Here is a 24,394-nt window from a genome sequence, read left to right on the forward strand (position 1 = left end):
AGATGAAATCATTCTGGACCCTAAATCCAATGGTTAGTATCTTTATAAGAGAATGGAGAGGGACCTTTACACACAGAGAAGTAGGGAAGACGACCATGTGATGATGGAGGCAGAGATTGGAGTTACGTGGCCACAGAACAAGAAACTCCAGGAGCCACCAGAAGCTGGGAGAGGCAAAGTAGAATTCTGTTCTTCCCTGGAGCCATTAAAAGGAGTGTGGCCCGAACAACACCTGGATGTTGAACTTCTGGCCACCAGAACTGTGAGAAAACAAATTTCTGTTGTTTTAAGCTACCCAGCTTGTGGTGATTTGTTATGGCGGCCCTAGGACATGCGTGCTGATACATTCATAGCTTGGGAGAATGGCAAATGTCAGAATGACAGCTGTCTAAACCAAGGCAAGCGCTTCTTAGAGACTGAAAAACATGCAGCTCTGACCACAGAAACACTGTGCTAAGTTCTGAGCAACACAGAATGGAAGAGGCATCAGGAAGCTTGGGCTGAATAAATGTTGTTATGATTTTTCCAACTGATAGAGAACATAAGCATGTACTTTGTGAGCAATTAGGACAGGAATAGCTTACCCGGTATGAGTTATGAATAGCTTTTATCATTTCAGCAATATTCTACTGTTAAGTGATCTTTTTATTCATTCAACGTTTTTTAAGTATTTTCTATGTGCACAGTGTTATGCTTAGTATTTTCTTCCAAAAGGGATATCAGTAAACAAACAAGCAAAAATACTGATACACAAAGATCATGATCTCTACAATTCCTTCGACAAAAACTTCTAACAGCCCTTGGGAAAAGATACAAAAATATGAGATGGAGAACTGTCAGTGGGTAGCGGGCTTAAGACTGAGTAACGATACCCATGAGATCTTAAAAATCAGCTGATGTCCGTTTGACTTTCTATTGTTCTATTGTTCAGTGACTTTGAGCAGTGAATTCTGGGGTCTTCAAAAACTGGGGAGAGAATTTTCATATAAAGAATTATAGTTGACTTACAATGATACAATGACAAAATGTCATGCATTGAAATGAATCTGAATAAACAAGTGGAGCTAAAATAAAAGTGCATATCATCATGATGTGTTCATCTATCTTAAGTGAACCAAAAGTAAGACCCTAACTTTTCTAACAGCTGATGCTAGTTACAGAAGTATTTAATGCAAAAAATCGTCCTTGGCCCTCAAGAGTGACAGTTCTTAGTAACAAAATAAGAATAAACAACATCTTCCACAAATAATATGTAACATTATTGCTAGTATTTTTATTAACACTCAAAATCATCTCAATATATGGGAATAATGGGGAAAGTCCAACAATAGAATTTATCAATGATATATTAAGGCCTTCCATTTAAGTTCAAGATATCAGTCACATAAGTACATGAAGTGAAGACCTGATTTAATAGCCAATAATATGCCCAAAGAAAGTAAACTTTGTGTTTCCAGGTTAAAAAAAATCACTTCTAAGGGAAAAACACAATCTTATATTGTATTTCTCCAAAGCAAAATACTCAAGGAAAGAAAATATGAGCCAATAATTTTATATCTAGCCATGCTGTCATTCAAGTGTAAAGGCTACAAGCAAACACAAAAGTTTTGAAAGTATAAGACTCAGGTTATGTTTGTCCCATAAGACCTTCTTAAGGAAACTGCTAGAGGATTATTAGCAAACGAGAAACACTGGGGTAACTATGACAAATGGATTAGCAGTGAACATTGAAAATATTTACTGTAAAACTAATAATAAAAAATATAGAGATTAGGGTTACTGGACATAATGTTAATATTATATGCCCTGCCAATATAGAAATGATACAACTAACATAAATTTGGGAGACAAAAGAACAAGAATGTAAGAACGATATTATCCGGAGTGGAGGAGTAGCTGGGAGTAAAATACATGAATTAAATCTGACATATTAATTAAGGGAAGTATCAGAAAAGGTGTATGTCAGGGTGTGTCCTTTCATCATACTTATTCAATCTACATGCTGAGCAAATAACTCAAGAAGCTGGACTATATGAAGAACAGGGCATTAGGATTGGAGGAAGGCTCATTAACAACCTGCGTGCGATACGCAAATGACTCAACCTTGCTTGGTGAAAGCAAAAGAGGACTTGAAGCACTTACTGATGTAGATCCAGGATGACACCCTTCAGTATGTATTACACCTCAGCATAAAGAAAACAAAAATCCTCACAACTGGACCAATAAGCAACCTCATGATAAATGGAGAAAAGATTGAAGTTGTCAAGGACTTCATTTTACTTGGATCCACAACCAACACCCATTGAAACAGCAGTGAAGAAATCAAATGACATATTGCCTTGGGCAAATCTGCTGCAAAAGACCTCTTTAAAGCTTTAAAAAGCAAAGGTGTCACCTTGAGAACTGTGGTGCGCCTGATCCAAGCCATGATATTTTTTAATTGCCTCATATGCATTTGCAAGCTGGAAAATGAATAAGGAACACTGGAAAAAAATTGATGCATTTGAATTATGGTGTTGCCAAAGAATATTGAATACATCACAGACTGCCAGAAGTGTGAACAGATCTGTCTTGGAAGAAGTACAGCCAGAATGTTCCTTAGAAGCAGGGATGGCAAGATTTCATCTTAAGTACTTAGGACACGTTATCAGGAGGGACCAGTCCCTGGAGAAGGACATCATGTTTGGTAAAGCAGAGGGTCAACGAAAAAGAGGAAGACCTTCAACAGGATGGACTGACACAGTGACTGCAACGATGGGCTCAAACATAGCCATGAGTGTAAGAATAGCGCAGGACCAGGCAGCGTTTTGTTCTGTTGTACATAGGGTCGTTTTGGGTTGGAATCGACTCGTTGGCATCTAACAACAACAGCATAAGTGTACTTAACATACAAAGGTAAACCTAAGAAAGATAATTTCTTTTTTCCTTTTTTTTTTTTTCACTAAAATCAAGTTTGAGGAAGAGATGAAGGAGAGGGAGGAGGCAGAAGGAACATTATAACTTTATCAATTTTTTTCCAAGAAACAGTGTCTAGAAAAATTGAAAACCAAAGAATTACATAATATGAATATAAAGTTAATCACTTAATCAAAAATGCAAACCTTTCTAAATATCTGAAGAACTATATAAAATATAAAAACACTGTACAGAGAAAAAGTATTTTGTAAGCACTACAAAAAACAGTAAACTTACCTGTCATATCATTAAATGTGAATGCACTTAACTCACTGATGAAGGAAAAGACCAGTTCAACATATTCATGGTAGATTCTTACCTCTCTCTCTCCATACTCTTCTCCCTCGTGTGTCTTAAATAGAACCCATGGGAGCTGGGAGTTGACACAGTAGGATATAAACCCAATACAGTCTTCAAAACTGAAATAAGCAAAAAAAAAAAAAATTAATTCACTTTAAAAAGTACTGTGGAGGAAAGTAAGACTGGCACTACTTAAACATGTTATGAACGGCCTATTGTTGTTAGGTGAAGTTGGGTCAATTTCAACTCACAGCGACTCTGTGTGACAGAGTAGAGCTGCTCTGTAGGGTTCTCTGGGCTGTAATCTTTAGGGTACCACAGTAGCTGCAACAATGGGCTCAAGCATAGCAACCATCATGAGGATGGCGCAGGACCAGGCAGTGTTTCGTTCCATTGTACACAGGGTCGCTTGAGGGCACCTACCAACAATAAATCTTTAGGGTAGCAGATTGCCAGGTCTTTCTCCCATGGAGCCACTGGGTGGGTTCCAACCACCGGGTTTTTGATTATCAGCTGAGCACTTTACCCTTTGCATCACCAGCGCTCTTTGAACTGCCTATTTATTACTGTATAAGAAATGAATCCACCATTCTTCAGGAAAAAAAAAAAATAGTACTTTGTACAATTTGTTTTGAATAAAGTACCCTGAGTTAAGGAATTAACTGGCATACTTGCATGACTGAATTGCTAGAGTTACTAAAAAAGAAAAATCTTTAAATAGCACAGTACCAGGCCATTTAGGGCCTAAGGAGAAAAAATGCATTTGAAAAATAGAGAATAGCTTATGCGCAATCTCCTGAACACTCCCTCAGATCTGTCTTAAATCTTTTTCTCAAGTGGTCTTTAAGTCTGAAATACTGAAGGTAAAACTGAACATAGATTGTGAAAAAAAAAAAATTATACTACTCAAAATTCAAACTTCTTTCATCATGTGTAGTTTCTGATGGCTCCATCAACGCTTTGAAAATGCGTGAATTGATTTACATGTATCTTTAGATACATCTCCTGTATATCCAGTTCTCTAGAAAGTGCTGTTGGGAAGGACGAGAAGTAAAAAATTTGGTTTTATGCCCTGGGAATTAGCAAAGAGGAAACAGGAATCGAACTGTTTCTAAGCTGTGTGCTATTGATTTAGAGTGCAAAGAAAATCAGAGAAATCAAAATGGGTGAGGTCAAGTCAGGCCTGTGCTGGAAAATGTTTAAAAACCAGCACCATGGAAATCAGCGAATGTTACACATCAGGGCTCTTAAAAGTTTATAATTTTAATGCCCTGCTTTGATCCAAACACAAAGCAATGCTAGTTTTTTCTTTCTTTTTTAGGATTAATAAGACATAAAATTGCCATCTTAAAAAATAATATAAACATTTCTGTAGATCAAAAACAAAACTGAAACAAAGTGATGATTGAAGCTACATCTGTTGGGCTTTAGACTTAGATCAAAAACAGACTAGGAATTTGAGTCTTTCTGGGTAATGGGAACCAAAAGTGCTCCACAGGTGGAAGGAATATATGAGCCAGGCTTACCACATGGAATTGGAGGCTGAGGCAGGACTCTCTGCCCAAGAAAGGAGACTGAGAGAAACTATGACCATCTCTAGGGCCACAGCTCTTATAAACCTGAGTGTCTGGATGGCAGGAGGAAGTGGAGACAGCCCTCCACACTAGGACATGGGCCAAGCGGCCTCTTGGCTCGATGACTAGAACTGTGGTATCTCCAGCATCACAAAGGGATAAAAAACCTTAGCCAAAAACATAAGATTTAATGGACTGGGAACACCAGGCAAAAACACTAGCCAGGGAATAGAGGGGAACAGAGAATCAGAGAGAGAGAAAGAGAATCACACACTTAAGATGAGCCTTCAAACTAAAATTCCAAACATTAAGACCACACACACACACACACACACACACAGACACACAGACACACACACACACACACACACACACACACACCAGCAAATTCAGAGGGGAAGGAGAGGTACGGGGGGCGGGGGGCGGAGGGGGGGAAGCAATGAATTAAGTAAATATAATTAACCCTTGCCTATAAAAAAGAAGAACAACTAATTTCATATAAAACAGTGGAAATAAATTAGAGACAACAGAAAAGGACATGAGAGGAGTGATTTCAGTGGGAACTTAAAGCACACTAAATCTTTGCAGTTTTCAGTAAGAGGCTAAAAACTACTGAGTATGTTTTGTTGTTGCAGTGACCCCATGCACAACAGAATGAAACACTGCTCACTCCTCTGCCATCCTCAGAGTCGTTGCTATGTTTGAGCCATTGTTGCAGCCACTGTGTCAGTCCATCTTGTTGAGGGTCTTCCTTTTTTTCACTGATCCTCTATTTTACCCAGCGTGATGTCCTTCTTTAGCGACTGGTCCTTGCTGATAACATATCCAAAGTGAGCAACATGAAGTCTCGCCATCCTCGCTTCTGAGGAGCATTGTGGCTGTACTTCTTCTAAGACTGACCTATTCGTTCTTCTGGCAGCCCGTGGTATATTCAATATTCTTCACCAACACCATAATTCAAATGCATCAATTTTTCTTTGGTTTTCCTTATCCATGTATATAAGGCAATTGAAAATACCACGGCTTGGGTCAGGCACACCTTAGTCCTCCAGGTGACATCTTTGCTTTTTAACACTTTAAAGAGGTCTTTTGTAGCAGATGTGCCCAATGCAATATATCATTTGATTTCTTGACTGCCGCTTCCATGGGCATTGATTGTTGATCCAAGTAAAAGTAAATCCTTGACAACCTCAACCTTTTCTCTGTTTATCATGATGTTGCTATTACTCCAGTTGTGAGGATTTTTGTTTTCTTTATGTTAAGGTGTAATCCATACTGAGGGCTGTGGTCTTTGATCTTCATTAGTAAGTGTTTCAAATCCTGTTTCAGCAAGCAAGGTTGTATCATCGGCATAACGCAGGTTGTTAATAAGTCTTCCTTCAGTCCTGATGCTGCGTTCTTCTTTATAGAGTCCAGCTTCTCAGACTATTTGCTCATCGTAACAGTATAATGAAAGGATACAACCCTGATGTACACCTTTCCTAATTTTAAACCATGTAGTATCCCTTTGTTCTGTTTGAAGGACTGCCTCTTGGTCTGTGTACAGGTTCTGCATGAACACAATTAAATGTGCTGGAATTCCCATTCTTTGCGATATTCTCCATAATTTGTTATGATCCACACAGTCGAATGCCTTTGCATAGTCAATAAAACACAGGTAAACATCTTTCTGGTATTCTCTGCTTTCAGCCAAGATCCATCTGACATCAGCAATGGTATCCCTGGTTCCACAACCTCTTTTGAATCCAGCTTGACTATCCGGCAGTTCCCTGTTGAAGCAGTTTATCATACTGTACATAGAGAGCCTCCACAATTTTACTGTTATTCAGTACTAATGTGTTTTTAATTTTAGTCACATTGCCTTTGATTTTTAATTGTATTGGATCATTGTTTAAGACAAAATATAAGAAGAATACAAATGATAACTATGTAAAACTTACTAATATTTTCATAATTCATTACTGAGGTATTTATATTTTATCCTGTTTTGCTTTTTATTTACTGTGCTTCTCTTTGCTTTTATCTTTTTGTTTGTGTTCTTTATTGTTGTCTTAGTCATCTAGTGCTGCTCTAACAGAAATAGCACAAGTGGATGGCTTTAACAAAAAGAATTTTACTTTCTCAGTCTAGTAGGCAAGAAGTCCAAATTCAGGGCATCAGCTCCAGAGGAAGGCTTCCTCTCTCTATCCGCTCTGGAGGAAGATCCTTCTCATCAGTCTTCCCCTGGACTAGGAGCTTCTCCACACAGGAACCCCAGGTCCAAAGGACATGCACCGCCCCTGGCACTGCTTTCTTGGTGGTATGAGGTCCTCCATTCTCTGCTTGCTTCCCTTTCCTTCTATCTCTTGTAAGATAAAAGGTGGTGCAGGTCACACCCCAGGGAACCTCCCTTTATATTGGATCAGGGATGTGACCTGAGCAAGGGTGTTACATCCCACCCTAATCCTCTTTAACCACAGGCAGAAATTATGATTTATAACACGTAGGAAAATCACAAAATGGAGGACAACTACGCAATACTGGGAATCATGACCTAACCAAGCTGACACATATTTTGGGGGGACACAATTCAATCCATGACAATTGGATTGACAGAATTTTTCTCTTTTCTGACTATTTTGGTCCCTGCTGGTTTGAAAATGATTTACTCTTTTTCCTCTCTTAATGGTGACCCCTACAAATTTTTTTTTTATTAACTTTTATTAAGCTTCAAGTGAACGTTTACAAATCCAATCAGTCTGTCACATATAAGTTTACATACATCTCACTCCCTACTCCCACTTGCTCTCCCCTTCTTGAGTCAGCCCTTTCAGTCTCTCCTTTCGTGACAATTTTGCCGGCTTCCCTCTCGCTCTATCCTCCCATCCCCCCTCCAGACAGGAGATGCCAGCACAATCTCAAGTGTCCACCTGATATAATTAGCTCACTCTTCATCAGCATCTTTCTCCCACCCACTGACCAGTCCCTTTCATTTTTGATGAGTTGTCTTCGGGGATGGTTCCTGTCCTGTGCCAACAGAAGGTCTGGGGACCATGGCCACCGGGATTCCTCTAGTCTCAGTCAGACCATTAAGTATGGTCTTTTTATGAGAATTTGGGGTCTGCATCCCACTGATCTCCTGCTCCCTCAGGAGTTCTCTGTTGTGCTCCCTGTCAGGGCAGTCATCGATTGTGGCCGGGCACCAACTAGTTCTTCTGGTCTCAGGATGATGCAGGTCTCTGGTTCATGTGGCACTTTCTGTCTCTTGGGCTCTTAGTTGTCGTGTGACCTTGGTGTTCTTCATTTTCCTTTGCGCCAGGTGGGTTGACACCAATTGATGCATCTTAGATGGCCACTTGTTAGCATTTAAGACCCCAGACACGACATTTCAAAGTGGGATGCAGAATGTTTTCATAATAGAATTATTTTGCCAATTGACTTAGAAGTCCCCTCAAACCATGGTCCCCAGACCCCCACCCTTGCTCCGCTGACCTTTGAAGCATTCATTTTATCCCGGAAACTTCTTTGCTTTTGGTCCAGTCCAATTGAGCTGACCTTCCATGTATTGAGTGTTGTCTTTCCCTTCACCTAAAGCAGTTCTCATCTACTGATTAATCAATAAAAAACCCTCTCCCTCCCTCCCTCCCCCCTTCGTAACCACAAAAGTATGTGTTCTTCTCAGTTTTTACTATTTCTCAAGATCTTATAATAGTGGTCTTATACAATATTTGTCCTTTTGCCTCTGACTCATTTCGCTCAGCATAATGCCTTCCAGGTTCCTCCATGTTATGAAATGTTTCACAGATTCGTCACTGTTCTTTATCGATGCGTAGTATTCCATTGTGTGAATATACCACAATTTATTTACCTATTCATCCGTTGATGGACACCTTGGTTGCTTCCAGCTTTTTGCCAGAGCTGCAATAAACATGGGTGTGCATATATCTGTTTGTGTGAAGGCTCTTGTATCTCTAGGGTATATTCCGAGGAGTGGGATTTCTGGGTTGTATGGTAGTTCTATTTCTAACTGTTTAAGATAACGCCAGATAGATTTCCAAAGTGGTTGTACCATTTTACATTCCCACCAGCAGTGTATAAGAGTTCCAACCTCTCCGCAGCCTCTCCAACATTTATTATTTTGTGTTTTTTCGATTAATGCCAGCCTTGTTGGTGTGAGATGTAGTTTTAATTTGCATTTCTCTAATGGCTAATGATCGAGAGCATTTTCTCATGTATCTGTTGGCTGCCTGAATATCTTCTTTAGTGAAGTGCGTGTTCCTATCCTTTGCCCACTTCTTGATTGGGTTGTTTGTCTTTTTGTGGTTGAGTTTTGACAGAATCATGTAGATTTTAGAGATCAGGCGCTGGTCTGAGATGTCATAGCTGAATATTCTTTCCCAGTCTGTAGGTGGTCTTTTTACTCTCTTGGTGAAGTCTTTAGATGAGCATAGGTGTTTGATTTTTAGGAGCTCCCAGTTATCGGGTTTCTCTTCATCATTTTTGGTAATGTTTTGTATTCTGTTTATGCCTTGTATTAGGGCTCCTAGGGTTGTCCCAATTTTTTCTTCCATGATCTTTATCGTTTTAGTCTTTATGTTTAGGTCTTTGATCCACTTGTAGTTTTTGTGCATGGTGTGAGGTATGGGTCCTGTTTCATTTTTTTGCAAATGGATATCCAGTTATGCCAGCACCATTTGTTAAAAAGACTATCTTTTCCCCAATTAACTGACACTGGGCCTTTGTCAAATATCAGCTGCTCATACGTGGATGGATTTATATCTGGGTTCTCAATTCTGTTCCATTGGTCTATGTGCCTGTTATTGTACTAGTACCAGGCTGTTTTGACTACTGTGGCTGTATAATAGCTTCTGAAATCAGGTAGAGTGAGGCCTCCCACTTTCTTCTTCTTTTTCAGTAATGCTTTGCTTATCCGGGGCTTCTTTCCCTTCCATATGAAATTGGTGATTTGTTTCTCTATCCCCTTAAAATATGACATTGGAATTTGGATCGGAAGTGTGTTAAATGTATAGATGGCTTTTGGTAGAATAGACGGTTTTACTATGTTAAGTCTTCCTATCCATGAGCAAGGTATGTTTTTCCACTTAAGTATGTCCTTTTGAATTTCTTGTAGTAGAGCTTTGTAGTTTTCTTTGTATAGGTCTTTTACATCCTTGGTAAGATTTATTCCTAAGTATTTTATCTTCTTGGGGGCTACTGTGAATGGTATTGATTTGGTTATTTCCTCTTCGGTGTTCTTTTTGTTGATGTAGAGGAATCCAAGTGATTTTTGTATGTTTATTTTATAACCTGAGACTCTGCCAAACTCTTCTATTAGTTTCAGTAGTTTTCTGGAGGATTCCTTAGGGTTTTCTGTGTATATAATCATGTCATCTGCAAATAGTGATAACTTTACTTCTTCCTTGCCAATCCGGATACCTTTTATTTCTTTGTCTAGCCTAATTGCCCTGGCTAGGACTTCCAGCACGATGTTGAATAAGAGTGGTGATAAAGGGCATCCTTGTCTGCTTCCCATTCTCAAGGGAAATGCTTTCAGGTTCTCTCCATTTAGAGTGATATTGGCTGTTGGCTTTGCATAGATGCCCTTTATTATGTTGAGGAATTTTCCTTCAATTCCTATTTTGGTAAGAGTTTTTATCATAAATGGGTGTTGGACTTTGTCAAATGCCTTTCCTCCATCAATTGATAAGATCATGTGGGTTTTGTCTTTTGTTTTATTTATGTGATGGATTACATTAATGGTTTTTCTGATATTAAACCAGCCTTGCATACCTGGTATAAATCCCACTTGATCATGGTGAATTATTTTTTTGATGTGTTGTTGGATTCTATTGGCTAGAATTTTGTTGAGGATTTTTGCATCTATGTTCATGAGGGATATAGGTCTATAATTTTCTTTTTTTGTAATGTCTTTACCTGGTTTTGGTATCAGGGAGATGGTGGCTTCATAGAATGAGTTGGGTAGTATTCCGTCATTTTCTATGCTTTGAAATACCTTCAGTAGTAGTGGTGTTAAGTCTTCTCTGAAAGTTTGGTAGAACTCTGCAGTGAAGCCGTCTGGGCCAGGGCTTTTTTTTTTGGGAGTTTTTTGATTACCGTTTCAATCTCTTTTTTTGTTATGGGTCTATTTAGTTGTTCTACTTCTGAATGTCTTAGTTTAGGTAGGTAGTGTTTTTCCAGGAATTCATCCATTTCTTCTAGGTTTGCAAATTTGTTAGAGTACAATTTTTCGTAATAATCTGAAATGATTCTTTTAATTTCATTTGATTCTGTTGTGATGTGGTCCTTCTCGTTTCTTACTCGGGTTATTTGTTTCCTTTCCTGTATTTCTTTAGTCAGTCTAGCCAATGGTTTATCAATTTTGTTAATTTTTTCAAAGAACCAGCTTTTGGCTTTGTTAATTCTTTCAATTGTTTTTCTGTTCTCTAATTCATTTAGTTCAGCTCTAATTTTTATTATTTGTTTTCTTCTGGTGCCTGATGGATTCTTTTGTTGCTCACTTTCTATTTGTTCAAGTTGTAGGGACAGTTCTCTGATTTTGGCTCTTTCTTCTTTTTGTATGTGTGCATTTATCGATATAAATTGGCCTCTGAGCACTGCTTTTGCTGTGTCCCAGAGGTTTTGATAGGAAGTATTTTCATTCTCGTTGCATTCTATGAATTTCCTTATTCCCTCCTTGATGTCTTCTATAACCCAGTCTTTTTTCAGGAGGGTATTGTTCATTTTCCAAGTATTTGATTTCTTTTCCCTAGTTTTCCTGTTATTGATCTCTAGTTTTATTGCCTTGTGGTCTGAGAAGATGCTCTGTAATATTTCGATGTTTTGGACTCTGCAAAGGTTTGTTTTATGACCTAATATGTGGTCTATTCTAGAGAATGTTCCATGTGCGCTAGAAAAAAAAGTGTATTTTGCAGCAGTTGGGTGGAGAGTTCTGTATAAGTCAATGAGGTCAAGTTGGTTGATTGCTGTAAGTAGATCTTCCGTGTCTCTATTGAGCTTCTTACTGGATGTCCTGTCCTTCTCCGAAGGTGGTGTGTTGAAGTCTCCTACTATAATTGTGGAGGTGTCTATCTCACTTTTCAATTCTGTTAAAGTTTGTTTTATGTATCTTGCAGCCCTGTCATTGGGTGCATAAATATTTAATATGGTTATGTCTTCCTGATCAATTGTCCCTTTTATCATTATATAGTGTCCTTTTTTACCCTTTGTGGTGGATTTAAGTCTAAAGTCTATTTTGTCAGAAATTAATATTGCTACTCCTCTTCTTTTTTGCTTATTGTTTGCTTGATATATTTTTTTCCATCCTTTGAGTTTTAGTTTGTTTGTGTCTCTAAGTCTAAGGTGTGTCTCTTGTAGGCAGCATATAGATGGATCGTGTTTCTTTATCCAGTCCGTGACTCTCTGTCTCTTTATTGGTGCATTTAGTCCGTTTACATTCAGCGTAATTATAGATAAATAAGTTTTTAGTGCTGTCATTTTGATGCCTTTTTATGTGTGTTGTTGACAATTTCATTTTTCCACATACTTTTTTGTGCTGAGACGTTTTTCTTAGTAATTTGTGAGATCCTCATTTTCATAGTGTTTGACTTTATGTTAGTTGAGTCGTTACGTTTTTCTTGGCTTTTATCTTGAGTTATGGAGTTGTTATACCTTTTTGTGGTTACCTTATTATTTTTCCCTATTTTTCTAAGTAAAAACCTAACTTGTATCGTTCTATATCGCTTTGTATCACTCTCCATATGGCAGTTTAATGCCTCCTGTATTTAGTCCCTCTTTTTGATTATTGTGATCTTTTACCTATTGACTTCCATGATTCCCTGTTATGTGTATTTTTTTTTTTAATTAATCTTAATTTGTTTTTGTGATTTCCCTATTTGAGTTGATATCAGGACGTTCTGTTTTGTGACCTTGTGTTGTGCTGATATCTGATATTATTGGTTTTCTGACCAAAGAATATCCTTTAGTATTTCTTGTAGCTTTGGTTTGGTTTTTGCAAATTCTCTAAACTTGTGTTTATCTGTACATATCTTAATTTCGCCTTCATATTTCAGAGAGAGTTTTGCTGGATATATGATCCTTGGTTGGCAGTTTTTCTCCTTCAGTGCTCTGTATATGTCGTCCCATTCCCTTCTTGCCTGCATGGTTTCTGCTGAGTAGTCTGAACTTATTCTTATTGATTCTCCCTCAAAGGAAACCTTTCTTTTCTCCCTGGCTGCTTTTAAAATTTTCTCTTTATCTTTCGTTTTGGTGAGTTTGATGATAATATGTCTTGGTGTTTTTCTTTTTGGATCAATCTTAAATGGGGTTTGATGAGCATCTTGGATAGATATCCTTTTATCTTTCATGATGTCAGGGAAGTTTTGTGTCAGGAGTTCTTCAACTATTTTCTCTGTGTTTTCTGTCCCCCCTCCCTGTTCTGGAACTCCAATAACCTGCAAGTTATCCTTCTTGATAGAGTCCCACATGATTCTTAGGGTTTCTTCATTTTTTTTAATTCTTTTATCTGATTTTTTTCCAGCTATGTTGGTGTTGATTCCCTGGTCCTCCAGGTGTCCCAGTCTGCATTCTAATTGCTCGAGTCTGCTCCTCTGACTTCCTATTGCGTTGTCTAATTCTGTAATTTTATTGTTAATCTTTTGGATTTCTACATGCTGTCTCTCTATGGATTCTCACAACTTATTAATTTTTCCACTATGTTCTTGAATAATCTTTTTGAGTTCTTCAACAGTTTTATCAGGGTGTTCCTTGGCTTTTTCTGCAGTTTGCCTTATTTCGTTTGTGATGTCTTGAAGCATTCTGTAAATTAGTTTTTTATATTCTGTATCTGATAATTCCAGGATTGTATCTTCATTTGGGAAAGATTTTGATTCTTTTGTTTGGGGGGTTGGAAAAGCTGTCATGGTCTGCCCTCTTTATGTGGTTTGATATGGACTGCTGTCTCCGAGCCATCACTGGGAAACTAGTTTTTCCAGAAAATCCGCTAAAAAAAAATGCAGTCAGATCCCTATCAGAGTTCTCCCTCTGGCTCAGGCAATTCGGATGTTAATGAAGCCGCCTGGGGAGGGTGGGGGAGGGATCAGAGAGATAGGAGAGTAGCACCACAGAATATAGCCAGAGTTGCTTGTCTTGCTTGGAATGACTATTATATCTGAGATTCCCGTGGGGCACATCGCCTATGTCTGCTGGCTGTGTGGAGATTGCCCCCGGGGGGTCTGGCCCGCTGAAGTCACGGTCAGATCCTCCGCTGCCAGCCCCACGCCCAACGTCAAGGTTCCCCTGCTGGGACGGTGCGCTCTCAACTCCAAAATCAGTCGCTGCCTCCCGGGGACTTCTCGTCCCTCCAGCCGCGTCGCCGTGCCGCCCCCACGAACCGGCTCGACCCCCTCCGGGGTAAGTTCAGGTGAGTGGAGCAGCTCCCCATGCTTGTGCCATGACTGAGCGTCCCGGCTGGGACGCTGCTCTCCCCGCTCCAGGACCAGTCGCTGCCTCCCGGGGACTTCTCCCACCGGCTGCATCGCCACGCCGCCCGCGCGACCCGGCTGGGCCCCCTCCCGGGGTTAGTTCAGGGGAGTGGAGCAGCTCTCTGTGCTTATGCTGTGCCTGCGCCCAGTCAAAATCCCGGCGGGATGGTTCCCCGGCTGGGACGCTGCTCTCCCCGCTCCAAGATCAGTCACTGCCTCCCGGGGACTTCTCCCACCGGCTGCGTCGCCACCGCCCACACGAACCGGCTGGGCCCCCTCCCGGAATGAGTTCGGGGGCTAGGGCTGGGCCCCTTGTTTGTACCGTCTGCTCCCCTGGGCTCTGCCCTAAATCGGGTGCCAAAGGTTACCTGACTGGTACGCTGGCTCCAGGCTCTGAAAACAATCGCTGCTTCCCCGTATTTGTTCGTTCTCCGTCTCTAAATCTGTGTTTGTTGTTCAGGGTTCGTAGATTGTTATGTATGTGATCGATTCACTTGTTTTTCCGAGTCTTTGTTGCAAGAGGGATCCGAGGTAGCGTCTACCTAGTCCGCCATCTTGGCCCTGCCTCCGACCCCTACAAATTTAATAAAGATTTCAACTATGTGTTTTTTGTTAACAACACACATAAAGTTGTGGTGTATCTTTAGATGTTGTTAAAAATACATAGTTGAAAACAATGATCCAAAACACAAAAATCAAACACAAGGTGACTATAATTAAAAACCCCTTAGTATCGAATAACGGTAAAGCTGCTGAAGCTCTTCATGTACAGGTATGATAAATTGCATGCATACTCATTTGGACTCTACTGACCACAGCAAAGACTTATCTGCTCTGCAGTTGGAAGCTCTAAAATGGTTTTGTTTTAACGTGAATTTTATTTATTGCTTAAAATATTAATTGAAACAAAGATCATAACAACTTTTATTGACATGAATGCCCTGGAACACAATCTTGAAAACCCAAGGGGAACCATCAATTGGATGATGACCTAGCCCAACTACCACGTACTCTTACAGATGGAGATATTGACAGAGATCCAGAGATGCTGAAGGACTATCCCAAGCCATAAAGCTGGTAAGTGATGAAGCTATATTTCTGCTCAGAGTTCATTTTAGTTCATAATGATTTTGAGGGAAGGCCATATGAGCAGGTACGCTTGTTAGAAAAAAGAATATCTAAATTTCAGTGGGAATGGGAAATGGGTGGGACTGAAGACCTAAAGATATATGTAAGGCTACTTGACTCTTAAAGAGCCCTGATGGTACAATGGTTAAGTGCTCAGCTGCTAACTGAAAGGTGGTCAATCTGAACCCCTGCCTCAGTCGCTCTGCAGAAGAAAAATCTGGCAGTCTGCTTCCTTAAAGATTACAGCCTTGGAAACCCTACGGGCAGTTCTACTCTGCCTTATAGGGTTGCTATGAGTCGAAATCAACTCTATGGCAATGGGTTACTTGACTCTTCCAAATAAAGAATAGGAAATCAAGCAATTTCTCTCTGGCAGCATATTCCTTGCATACCTAATAACTGACTGATTCACCTACTTACCGAAGGGCCATTCTGCTCAGGTTTATTATCTGTCAAGGTGGGCTGGTTCCAGCCTGCAGGTAGGGGTGAGTAGAAATACCAGCAGATATACTTCCTGGAATAAGGGAGGATGTTGGAAGCCAAGCAGTTTCTTACTATGTCTGATTTTCATCCCAGAAATAAGAAGGCATATATTTGAGTGCTGGAACCCTGGCGGCACAGTGGTTAAGAGTTATGGCTGCTAACCAAAAGGTTGGCTGTTCAAATTCACCAGCTGCTCCCTGGAAACCCTATGGGGCAGTTCTGCTCTGTCCTATATGGTTACTATGAGTCGGAATCAACTCGAGGTCAAGAGGTTTGGGCTTTTTTGGGTATGTGAATGCTACATGAGTCTTGTACTAGCAGCAGTCCCTGCAGCCTTCTGTGGAAGGGGCAGTGAGGGTGGCAACTGTGAGGGCAGGTCAAGTGGTCTGAGAGAAAGCACTACCTTCCGCCACTTAAGAGCTATGGCATAGTTGTAAGCTTTCAATAGCTGACAAAGGTTTCATCACGTGCCATCATAATGAAGTTTTTCTTAGACAAAAACATAACAAGAGCAATCACTATTTACTTCAAATTTCTAATTGTCTAAGTTACCCATACTAGGGCATTTCCATTAGCATCCTCTTTTTCGCAATAGACCAATTAAATCAATTATATTTAGTATGCTTGCCTCTCAATTTCCTAAGCAATCTCCCCACCATGTCCCCTATAACCATTTTAAAATATTGTGTGAATTCCAATTAGCTTCCCTTTCCCACTCTGTCACTGGCCTTGAGCTATTGTGCTGGTTCCATTTCCTGCTCAGCCTGGTATTCTAATAACCGTACCCACTTCGGCCTGTTCCTTTTCCCTGCTGAGTCTCCTTCTTCCAGGTGCTGAGACAGTACTGTCTCCCCCTTTTCCTTCTTTTACTGCCCCTTTAGTCAGCCTTATACATCCTCCAATTACAAAAAATGCATGCAATAGCATTTTAATGTTATACAGGGCCACATAACCAACACTGCCTTATCCCATTATTTACTACTATTAGGTGCCATCAAGTCAATTCCTACTCAGAGTGACCTCATGTGACAGAGTAGAACTGCCCCATAGGGTTCTTTTGGCTGTAATCTTTACAGAGTAGCTGAGCGGGTTCCAGTCACCAACCTTTGGGTTAGTAGCCAAACAATGAATTGTCCTCCCACCAGGGACCCTGATTGCTGGATTAGCTTTTGTTGTGTGCGTGTGTCTAGATGCACCTGTGATCTTGTAGCACAGACTCCCATATGTTGTACTGTTTATTATCTTTCTCATCAAATGAATTTGCCAGAATATCTAAAAGAAAAAAGATTCTTCTATATCCCCTCAATGGTTTAAAGTTGCCAAGATTGCCATTAACATCTGTCTCTTTATCACCACCTCCTGGTGAAATGATTTCATGACTGAAGAAGCAGTTTTGGATATTTTATATTTTCTCCAAGAGTACATTATAAAGTAGAAACAGCCAGTTGCCTGAATGTATAATAATGAGACTTTTCTTTTACTACATTATATATTGCATATTGTATAGGTTTCAAATAAAGAAATTCTTGGGAATTAAAGCTATGCTGACTGTGAAATTTAGGAAAAATTTTCTGTTTTAAATATTTACCTATTACATTTAGCTATTCAGAGTATGTGGGTTTATATGCAGCATGGTAACAGAATATTCAAGGAAGGATTAAATTTATAAACTGAAAGACATTTTTTAAAATTCCACTGTGATACCTTTAAACTAGTAGGTGCCCAGGTGGCAGAGAATACGTGCTTGACTGCTGCTCAAGAGGTCTGCAGGCTCATAGGTCGGCGGTTCGAAGCCACAGCCCACTCAGTGGGCGAAAGATGTTGCAGTCTGCTTCCGTAAAGATTTACAGCCTTGGAAACCCTATAGAGCAGTTCTACTCTGTCCTATAGGATCAATATGAGTTGGAATTGACTTGATGGCAGTAAGTTTTTTTTTTTTTTTTTTTCTCCAGTAGTTTTGGTCAGAATTTTGAAGGTCCCCTGCTGATTTTCCTTTCTTTTCAGTCGTTACTTTAATTGTTCACGTTCATTTCCTCTTTGTCAGTCCCCAGTGCAGGCATCTCTTTAAATGTATTCCTTCATTATTCTCATTCCTTTATTGTCCTCTGAGAGTCTTGCCCAGTGCACACAGGAGAACATGCCTTTTTCGAGTTTGCTTTCATCTGGAGGAATCTTCCGGATAAGCAGATTTCGCTGAATTTGAGGGTGCGTCAAATGGAGCCATCTAAAAATTTTTGCTTTATAATTATAAAAAATGATTCCCCTAGTCAAATGTTTTTGGTCCTGAAGTTACCCAAAGACCTTAACTCCTTACATCTTAATATAATGAACCTCATCCTAGGGAGGATAACAAAATGGGATCCTATTGGGTAGTTTTGAATATGCCCTATATGGACAGGTGTGCAACAGGTAGATTAACATCCAAACTATTGGAATTTTAATATATTGGTCTGTTTCAGGAATTAACTTGAGCAAAATGATTTTTTTTTTCTTGTCAAGGCTGAGACAGAATACTCCCTGAGTGGGCATTATTTTTACCTCTGCTCCTTGACCATGGAAACTGAGGGGAAACATAGATGTTCAGGAATGAGCCCCTGTACCCTGAGAATTGCAATGCTTTCTCCCTTTTAAACAGTTTGGTCTCATGCCTTCCTTGGGTAATTGGCTGTGGAACAGAACTCCAGAGCCCTGGATTCCAGGGAAACATTTTGACTGCCTAACTTTGGTAAATCTAGCCCTTTACAGAATAACCTTGCATCACTGAGAAGCAATGTAGGCAGTTCTTACTCTTTCAAACCCTTAATTTTGGAGAAACAAGACCTCTGCCAGTGGATAGGCTAGAGGCAGCTCCAGGTTACCTGGCCTGCTAACTTTATTTACAGAAGAGCTTCTCAACATCCATCCCCTGAGGATCTGAACATTTGCCCCATCAGGAACTTTCTGGCAACTAAGCATGTAATGCATTTGCTGCTGCTGCTATTCCTATGAAGACACTCCCAAATACCCTGATATCACAGATGCCAAGGACCCCACTGTTTCTGGAGTACCTGGATGGTGATTTGCAATTTTAAATCTTTTGGTTTAGGCTAAAACTCTAAAAAACCAAACCAACCCAGTTTCCCTCAAGTTCGACTCATGGTGACCTCATGTATTGCAAGGTAGAACTGCACTTCACAGGGTTTTCAAGGCTGTGACCTTTTGGAAGCAGTGGTCAGGGCTTTCTTTCAAGATGCCTCTGGGTGGCTTTGAGTTGCCAATCTTTCGGTTAATATTTGAGCCCTTTAATGTGTGCACCACCCAGGGACTCATACCAATCTCCAGCCACCTCCATACATGGCCCCGCCCCTGTGCAAAAGGATTGGCTCAGAAAACCTATATGTTCCCCCACCACATGGAACTGGTCAGCTATGCATTACCTCAGCCAGGATCAGCTAGGTCTGTCTAACCTTGTCTTTAGCAAGTATAGTTAGGTAGAAGCCTGAATGCGAAGTTGCCAAAAATGAAAATACATGCATCTTTTATCCTTCCAAGATTCTACATTCTTAAACACATCCCACAATGACCAAAATTCTAGAATCTGCTGGACAGAAAACAAAGACTGTGACCTCATAAACTCCCACTCATCTCAGGTCCAGCAACTGTCTTGTTATCTGGCTTGAAAAATAAGGACATTTCCTCCCAATCCTAATGTATTTTTCTGAAAAGAGTGATCTATTGTGTTGAAATTTGCATGTTCTAGTAATCGTATGCCTCAGATGGTTAGTCTCAATTAATAGCTTCTTTATATTTAAGTTTGTATATACAATAGAGTCCCAGAGTGGTCCAAATAATTAAGCGCTGGACTTCTAGTGAAAAGGTTGGCACCCATCTTCAGAAACATAACCATGGTGATTCCTGCTTAAAACCCTTACAGGACTGTCTGGGGCTATATGTTGTTGTTGTTAGGTACCCTCGAGTTGGTTCTGACTCATAGCTACCCTAAGTACAACAGAAAAAAAGATTGCCTGGTTCTGTGCCATCCTTATAATCATTGCTATGTTTGAGCCCATTGTTGCTGCCACTGTGTTAATCCATCTTGTCGAGGGTCTTCCTCTTTTTTGCTGACCCTCTACTTTACCAAGCATGATGCCCTTCTCCAGGGACTGGTCCTTCCTGATAACATGTCCAAAGTACATGAGATGTAGTCTCACCATCCTTGCTTCTAAGGAACTTTCTGGCAGTCTGTGGAATATTCAATATTCTTTGCCAACACCATAATTCAAAGGTGTCAATTCTTCTTCGGTCTTCCTTATTCACTGTCCAACTTTTGCATGCATATGAGGCGACTGAAAACACCATGGCTTGGGTCAGGTGTACCTTAGTCTTCAAAGTGATATCTTTCCTTTTTAACACTTTAAAGAGGTCTTTTGCAGCTGATTTGCCCAATGCAACATGTCATTTGATTTCTTGACTGCTGCTTCCATGGGCGTTGATTATGGTTCCAAGGAAAATGAAGTCCTTGACAACTTCAATCTTTTCTCCCTTTATCATGATGTTGCTTATTGGTCCAGTTGTGAGGATTTTTGTTTTCTTTGTGTTGAGGTGTAATCCATACTGAAGGTTGTGGTCTTTGATCTTCATCAGTAAGTCCTTCAAATTCTTTTCACTTTCAGTAAGCAAGGTTATGTCATCTGCATATTGCAGGTGTTTAATGAGTCTTCCTCCAATCCTGATGCCCCATTCTTCTTCATATAGTCCAACTTCTCAGATTATGTGCTCAGCATACAGATTGAATAAGTATGGTGAAAGCATATAACCCTGACACACACCTTTCCTAACTTTAAATCATGCAGTATCTCCTTGTTTTGTTCAAACGACTGCCTCTTGATCTATGTACAGGTTCTGCATAAGGATAATTAAGTGCTCTAGAATTCCCACTCTTTGCAGTGTTATCTATAATTTGTTATGATCCACACAGTCAAATGCCTTTGCGTAGTCAATAAAACACAGGTAAACATCTTTCTGGTATTCTCTGCTTTCAGCCAAGATCCATCTGACATCTGACAACATTCCACATCCTCTTCTGAATCCGGCTTGAACTTCTGGCAGTTTCCTGTCAACTTACTGCTGTAAACATTTTTGAATGGTCTTCAGTAAAATTTTACTTTTTTATGATATTAATGATATTGTTTGAGGGCTATAAGATACTGTATTACCTAGTCTTGGGGCTTCTCGTTTCCTTTAGGTCCACTAGGTCCACTCTATGGAACCTAAATGTAGTAAAAGCCATATATAAATATATGTGTATATATACATAGATAAAATGTGCATACAATTTCTATTGTGGCTTATCTAAAGCCTGGAGGCCCCAGGGCTAAGAACTTCAGGTTAATCATCCTGACCCACCTCCAGACTACTCTAGGCTCCTCTTCTGGTACTTCTCCCACTCCTAATGCATAAAATCCCAGGAATATTGAACTACTATTCCAACACATACCACTGTTGGTACCACAGGGCCTTAATCCATGCTGTTCCCTTTGCTTGAAATCCCATTTCTTCCTGGCTTCTTCAACCTTTAAAACTCCGCTGAGGAATGTTGTTGTTGTTGGGTGCTATTGAGTTGATATCAACTCATAGCAACCAATGTGACACAGTAAAACTGATACATAGGGTTTTGTAGGCTGTAATCTTTAAAGAAACAGATCATCAGGTCTTTTTTTCTACAATGCCACTAGGTGAGTTTAAACCACCAACCTTTCAGCTAGCAGTCAAGTGCTTAACCACTGAGCCATCAGGGCTCCTTCAGCTAAGGGATACAAACAAACCAAACCAAATCTCTTGCCATCGAGTGGATTCTGACTCATAGTGATCCTACAGGACAGAGTAGAATTGCCCCACAGGGTTTCCAAGGCTGTAAATCTGTACAGAAGGGGACCGCCACATCTTTTTCTTGGGAGTGGCTGTTGGGTTTGAACCACTGATCTTTCAGTTAGCAGCTGATCACATAACTACTGTACCACCAGTGCTCCTTCAGCTAAGGAATACCTTCTCTAAAAAGCATCCTTGTTACCCCCTCCCTAAGCCTAGAAGTAATTGCTGACAGCATGTTATGCATACTTCTACCATAGCATTGATCCATATTACTAATAATGTCTATTTACTTTTCAGACTTTCCCCAGAAGTTTGTACACTTAAAAGTGGGGGGTGGGGGGGGGACCATGCTTTCTTCATCTCTGCATTCCCCCGTCTGCCACTTTGCTTTGAAATTAACTATCTGTCTGCTCTGCAGGCTCCTTCTCCCTTCTCTTGCTTTTCTTTTCCACCATGATCTCTTTCTTCTCCAGATTCAGAATTATTGGAAGAGGGTGGATACAAGCCACAAGAGTTCCATGATTGAGTTTCAAGGCCCTAAGTTCCTCCAGAATGTGTGGGGACAGCATAAGAGAAATACCAACTTACAGTGCTTATTAGTATCATTTTACCCCCTTCTTTTATGGCATGGGACGAGAGCAGAAAATTCAGTGACCCTTAACATCACCACTTAATTATATTCTTTATTTCACTTATTTCTGCTTTAATGTTTATGATTTCCTTCCTTCTGCTTGTTTTTGGTTTCATTTTCTCCTCTTTTTCTAGCTTCATGCCTTTAATCTTGCCCCAGCTTTTCTAACTCATCCACCTCAACTGTTGTCAAAATTATTGGTGTATCTGAAACGCAAATTTGATAGTGTCATTCAGATGCTTAAAATTTTCTAATTACACCCATCCCATTCCATAGACAATAATATTCAAATTCTGTAGAACGGCATACAAAACCATTTATGATCTTAACTAGTTTACCTGACCAGTAAGATTTCCTTTCCAAAAATCCTGGTTTCCCATTCATTTCAAAACACCTGCTAGTTAGCCATGATTTTTATTACCTTTGTTCCTCGGCATATGTGTTCTTAATTTGCTGTGCTTTTCTTACACTGGTTTTTCAGCAAATGCCTTCTTTAACTCCAGTCGCTCACAATTATTTTGTTAGTAATTTCCTCTTCCCCCTCTACCACCACACTTGGCACAATCATCTTTTAGAAAACTTACCAAATTATTAACGCATACCTTCATCATTGTTCTATGCATTCTGGCACGTGAGATCCTTGCTTACAAAGATTTATGTCTGTATAATGGCATAGTGGGTGCTCAATAAATGTTCGTGGAAGTAAATGGAAGAACATGGTGTGGCCTGGTATCCTTCAATCTGGAAAATGAGAAAATGGAACGATGTGCTTCAGCGAGTGAAGTGGGAGGGATAAGGGTTCTGACAGGACATGGCCTTACAAAGCATACTGCTTCAGTTTATCCAAACAAACAAACAAACTTGTTGCCATCAAGTTGGACTCACAGCAACACTAGGACAGAGTGCCTGGTAGGTTCAAACTGCCAACCTCCTGGTTAGCAGCCATAGCGCTTAACCCCTACACCACCAAGGTTTCCCTTTGGTTCATAAGACCCAGAATGCTGATAGCCTTGTGATACAAATAACCTTTGGCAGAAAGCACTGTGCGTAAGAGATTGCTTAGATGATGCTCAAGCTTCACAAGCACCCTGGTAGCATAGTGATTAGGAGACTGGCTGCTAACGAAAAGGTCAACAGTTCAAATCTACCAGGCACTCCTTGGGAAACCCTATGGAAGAATTCTACTCTGTCCCATAGAGTCACTATGAGCCAGAATTGACTCGACGGCAACAGGTTTGGTTTGGTTTTCTTTTTAAGCTGAGGGCCCCTGGTGGTGCAGTTGTTAAGAGCTGGCTGGAAAGGCTGGAGGGTCGAACCCACTAAGCCATCAGCCGCTCCAGAGGAGAGCGACGTGGCAGTTGGCTTTACGGAGGCAGTTCTACTCTGTCCTATAGGGTCGCTAAGAGTGATAATCTACTCGAAGGCAACAGGTTTTCGGTTTGGTTTAAACTGAGGAAGGGAAGCTCTGAGAGAGTCTCCGATAGATAAGCAAAGTGCAGGTTACTACAGCGACTATTTCGAAGATTTTTAGTAGCCTGGAGTGATTCCTTCAACGTTCCGGCAAGCAGTCAACGGTGACACCGACAAATACCAGCGTGTAAATCAGGTAACAAACAACCCTTTGCCCAATTTCCGCCCCTAATCCCGGCTAAAACGCTTGCGTACTCAATGCGCATGCGTTAACTTTCCCTTTCGGGATGGGCGGGGTAAAGTCCGCTCGGACAGAGGCCCTGAGGGGCGGGGCCAGGATGTTTCCAAGGTGACGGAGCCGCAGTCTCTGTGGTGGATTGAGCGGGTCTGAGTGAAGTTCCCAGAGGGCTGCGCGCCGTCGGCTCGTCGGCGCTGTCATGGCGGGGCTGCTTAAGAAGGTAAGGCGAATGGAGGTCACTTTTGAATTTTGGGGTCTGGGGATAGAGTCAGCCCGATAGCCCCTCTATCCGCGGGTGGTGGACGGAACTATCGCGGCTCGGCGGTGCTGTTTGAGGCCTCATGCTGCCCTGCCCTCGGGGTGACCA

At 40.6% G+C, this 24,394-nt stretch overlaps 1 protein-coding gene across 1 annotated transcript in view; it reads left to right on the forward strand.

Annotated features, from left to right (window-relative positions):
* Nucleotides 1-23,732: 23,732 nt before the first annotated feature.
* NDUFA5 (NADH:ubiquinone oxidoreductase subunit A5) overlaps nt 23,733-24,394 on the forward strand; it is a 28,495-nt gene continuing 27,833 nt past the window's right edge. The window contains exons 1-2 of the mRNA XM_049893141.1: nt 23,733-23,985; nt 24,092-24,247. Coding sequence (XP_049749098.1) covers nt 24,227-24,247 — 21 coding nt within the window. The 5' untranslated portion in view covers nt 23,733-23,985; nt 24,092-24,226. The remainder of the gene's footprint in view (nt 23,986-24,091; nt 24,248-24,394) is intronic.

This window comes from Elephas maximus, chromosome 8 (genome assembly GCF_024166365.1).
Source record: "Elephas maximus indicus isolate mEleMax1 chromosome 8, mEleMax1 primary haplotype, whole genome shotgun sequence".
In the NCBI taxonomy this organism is placed as follows: Eukaryota; Metazoa; Chordata; class Mammalia; order Proboscidea; family Elephantidae; genus Elephas; species Elephas maximus.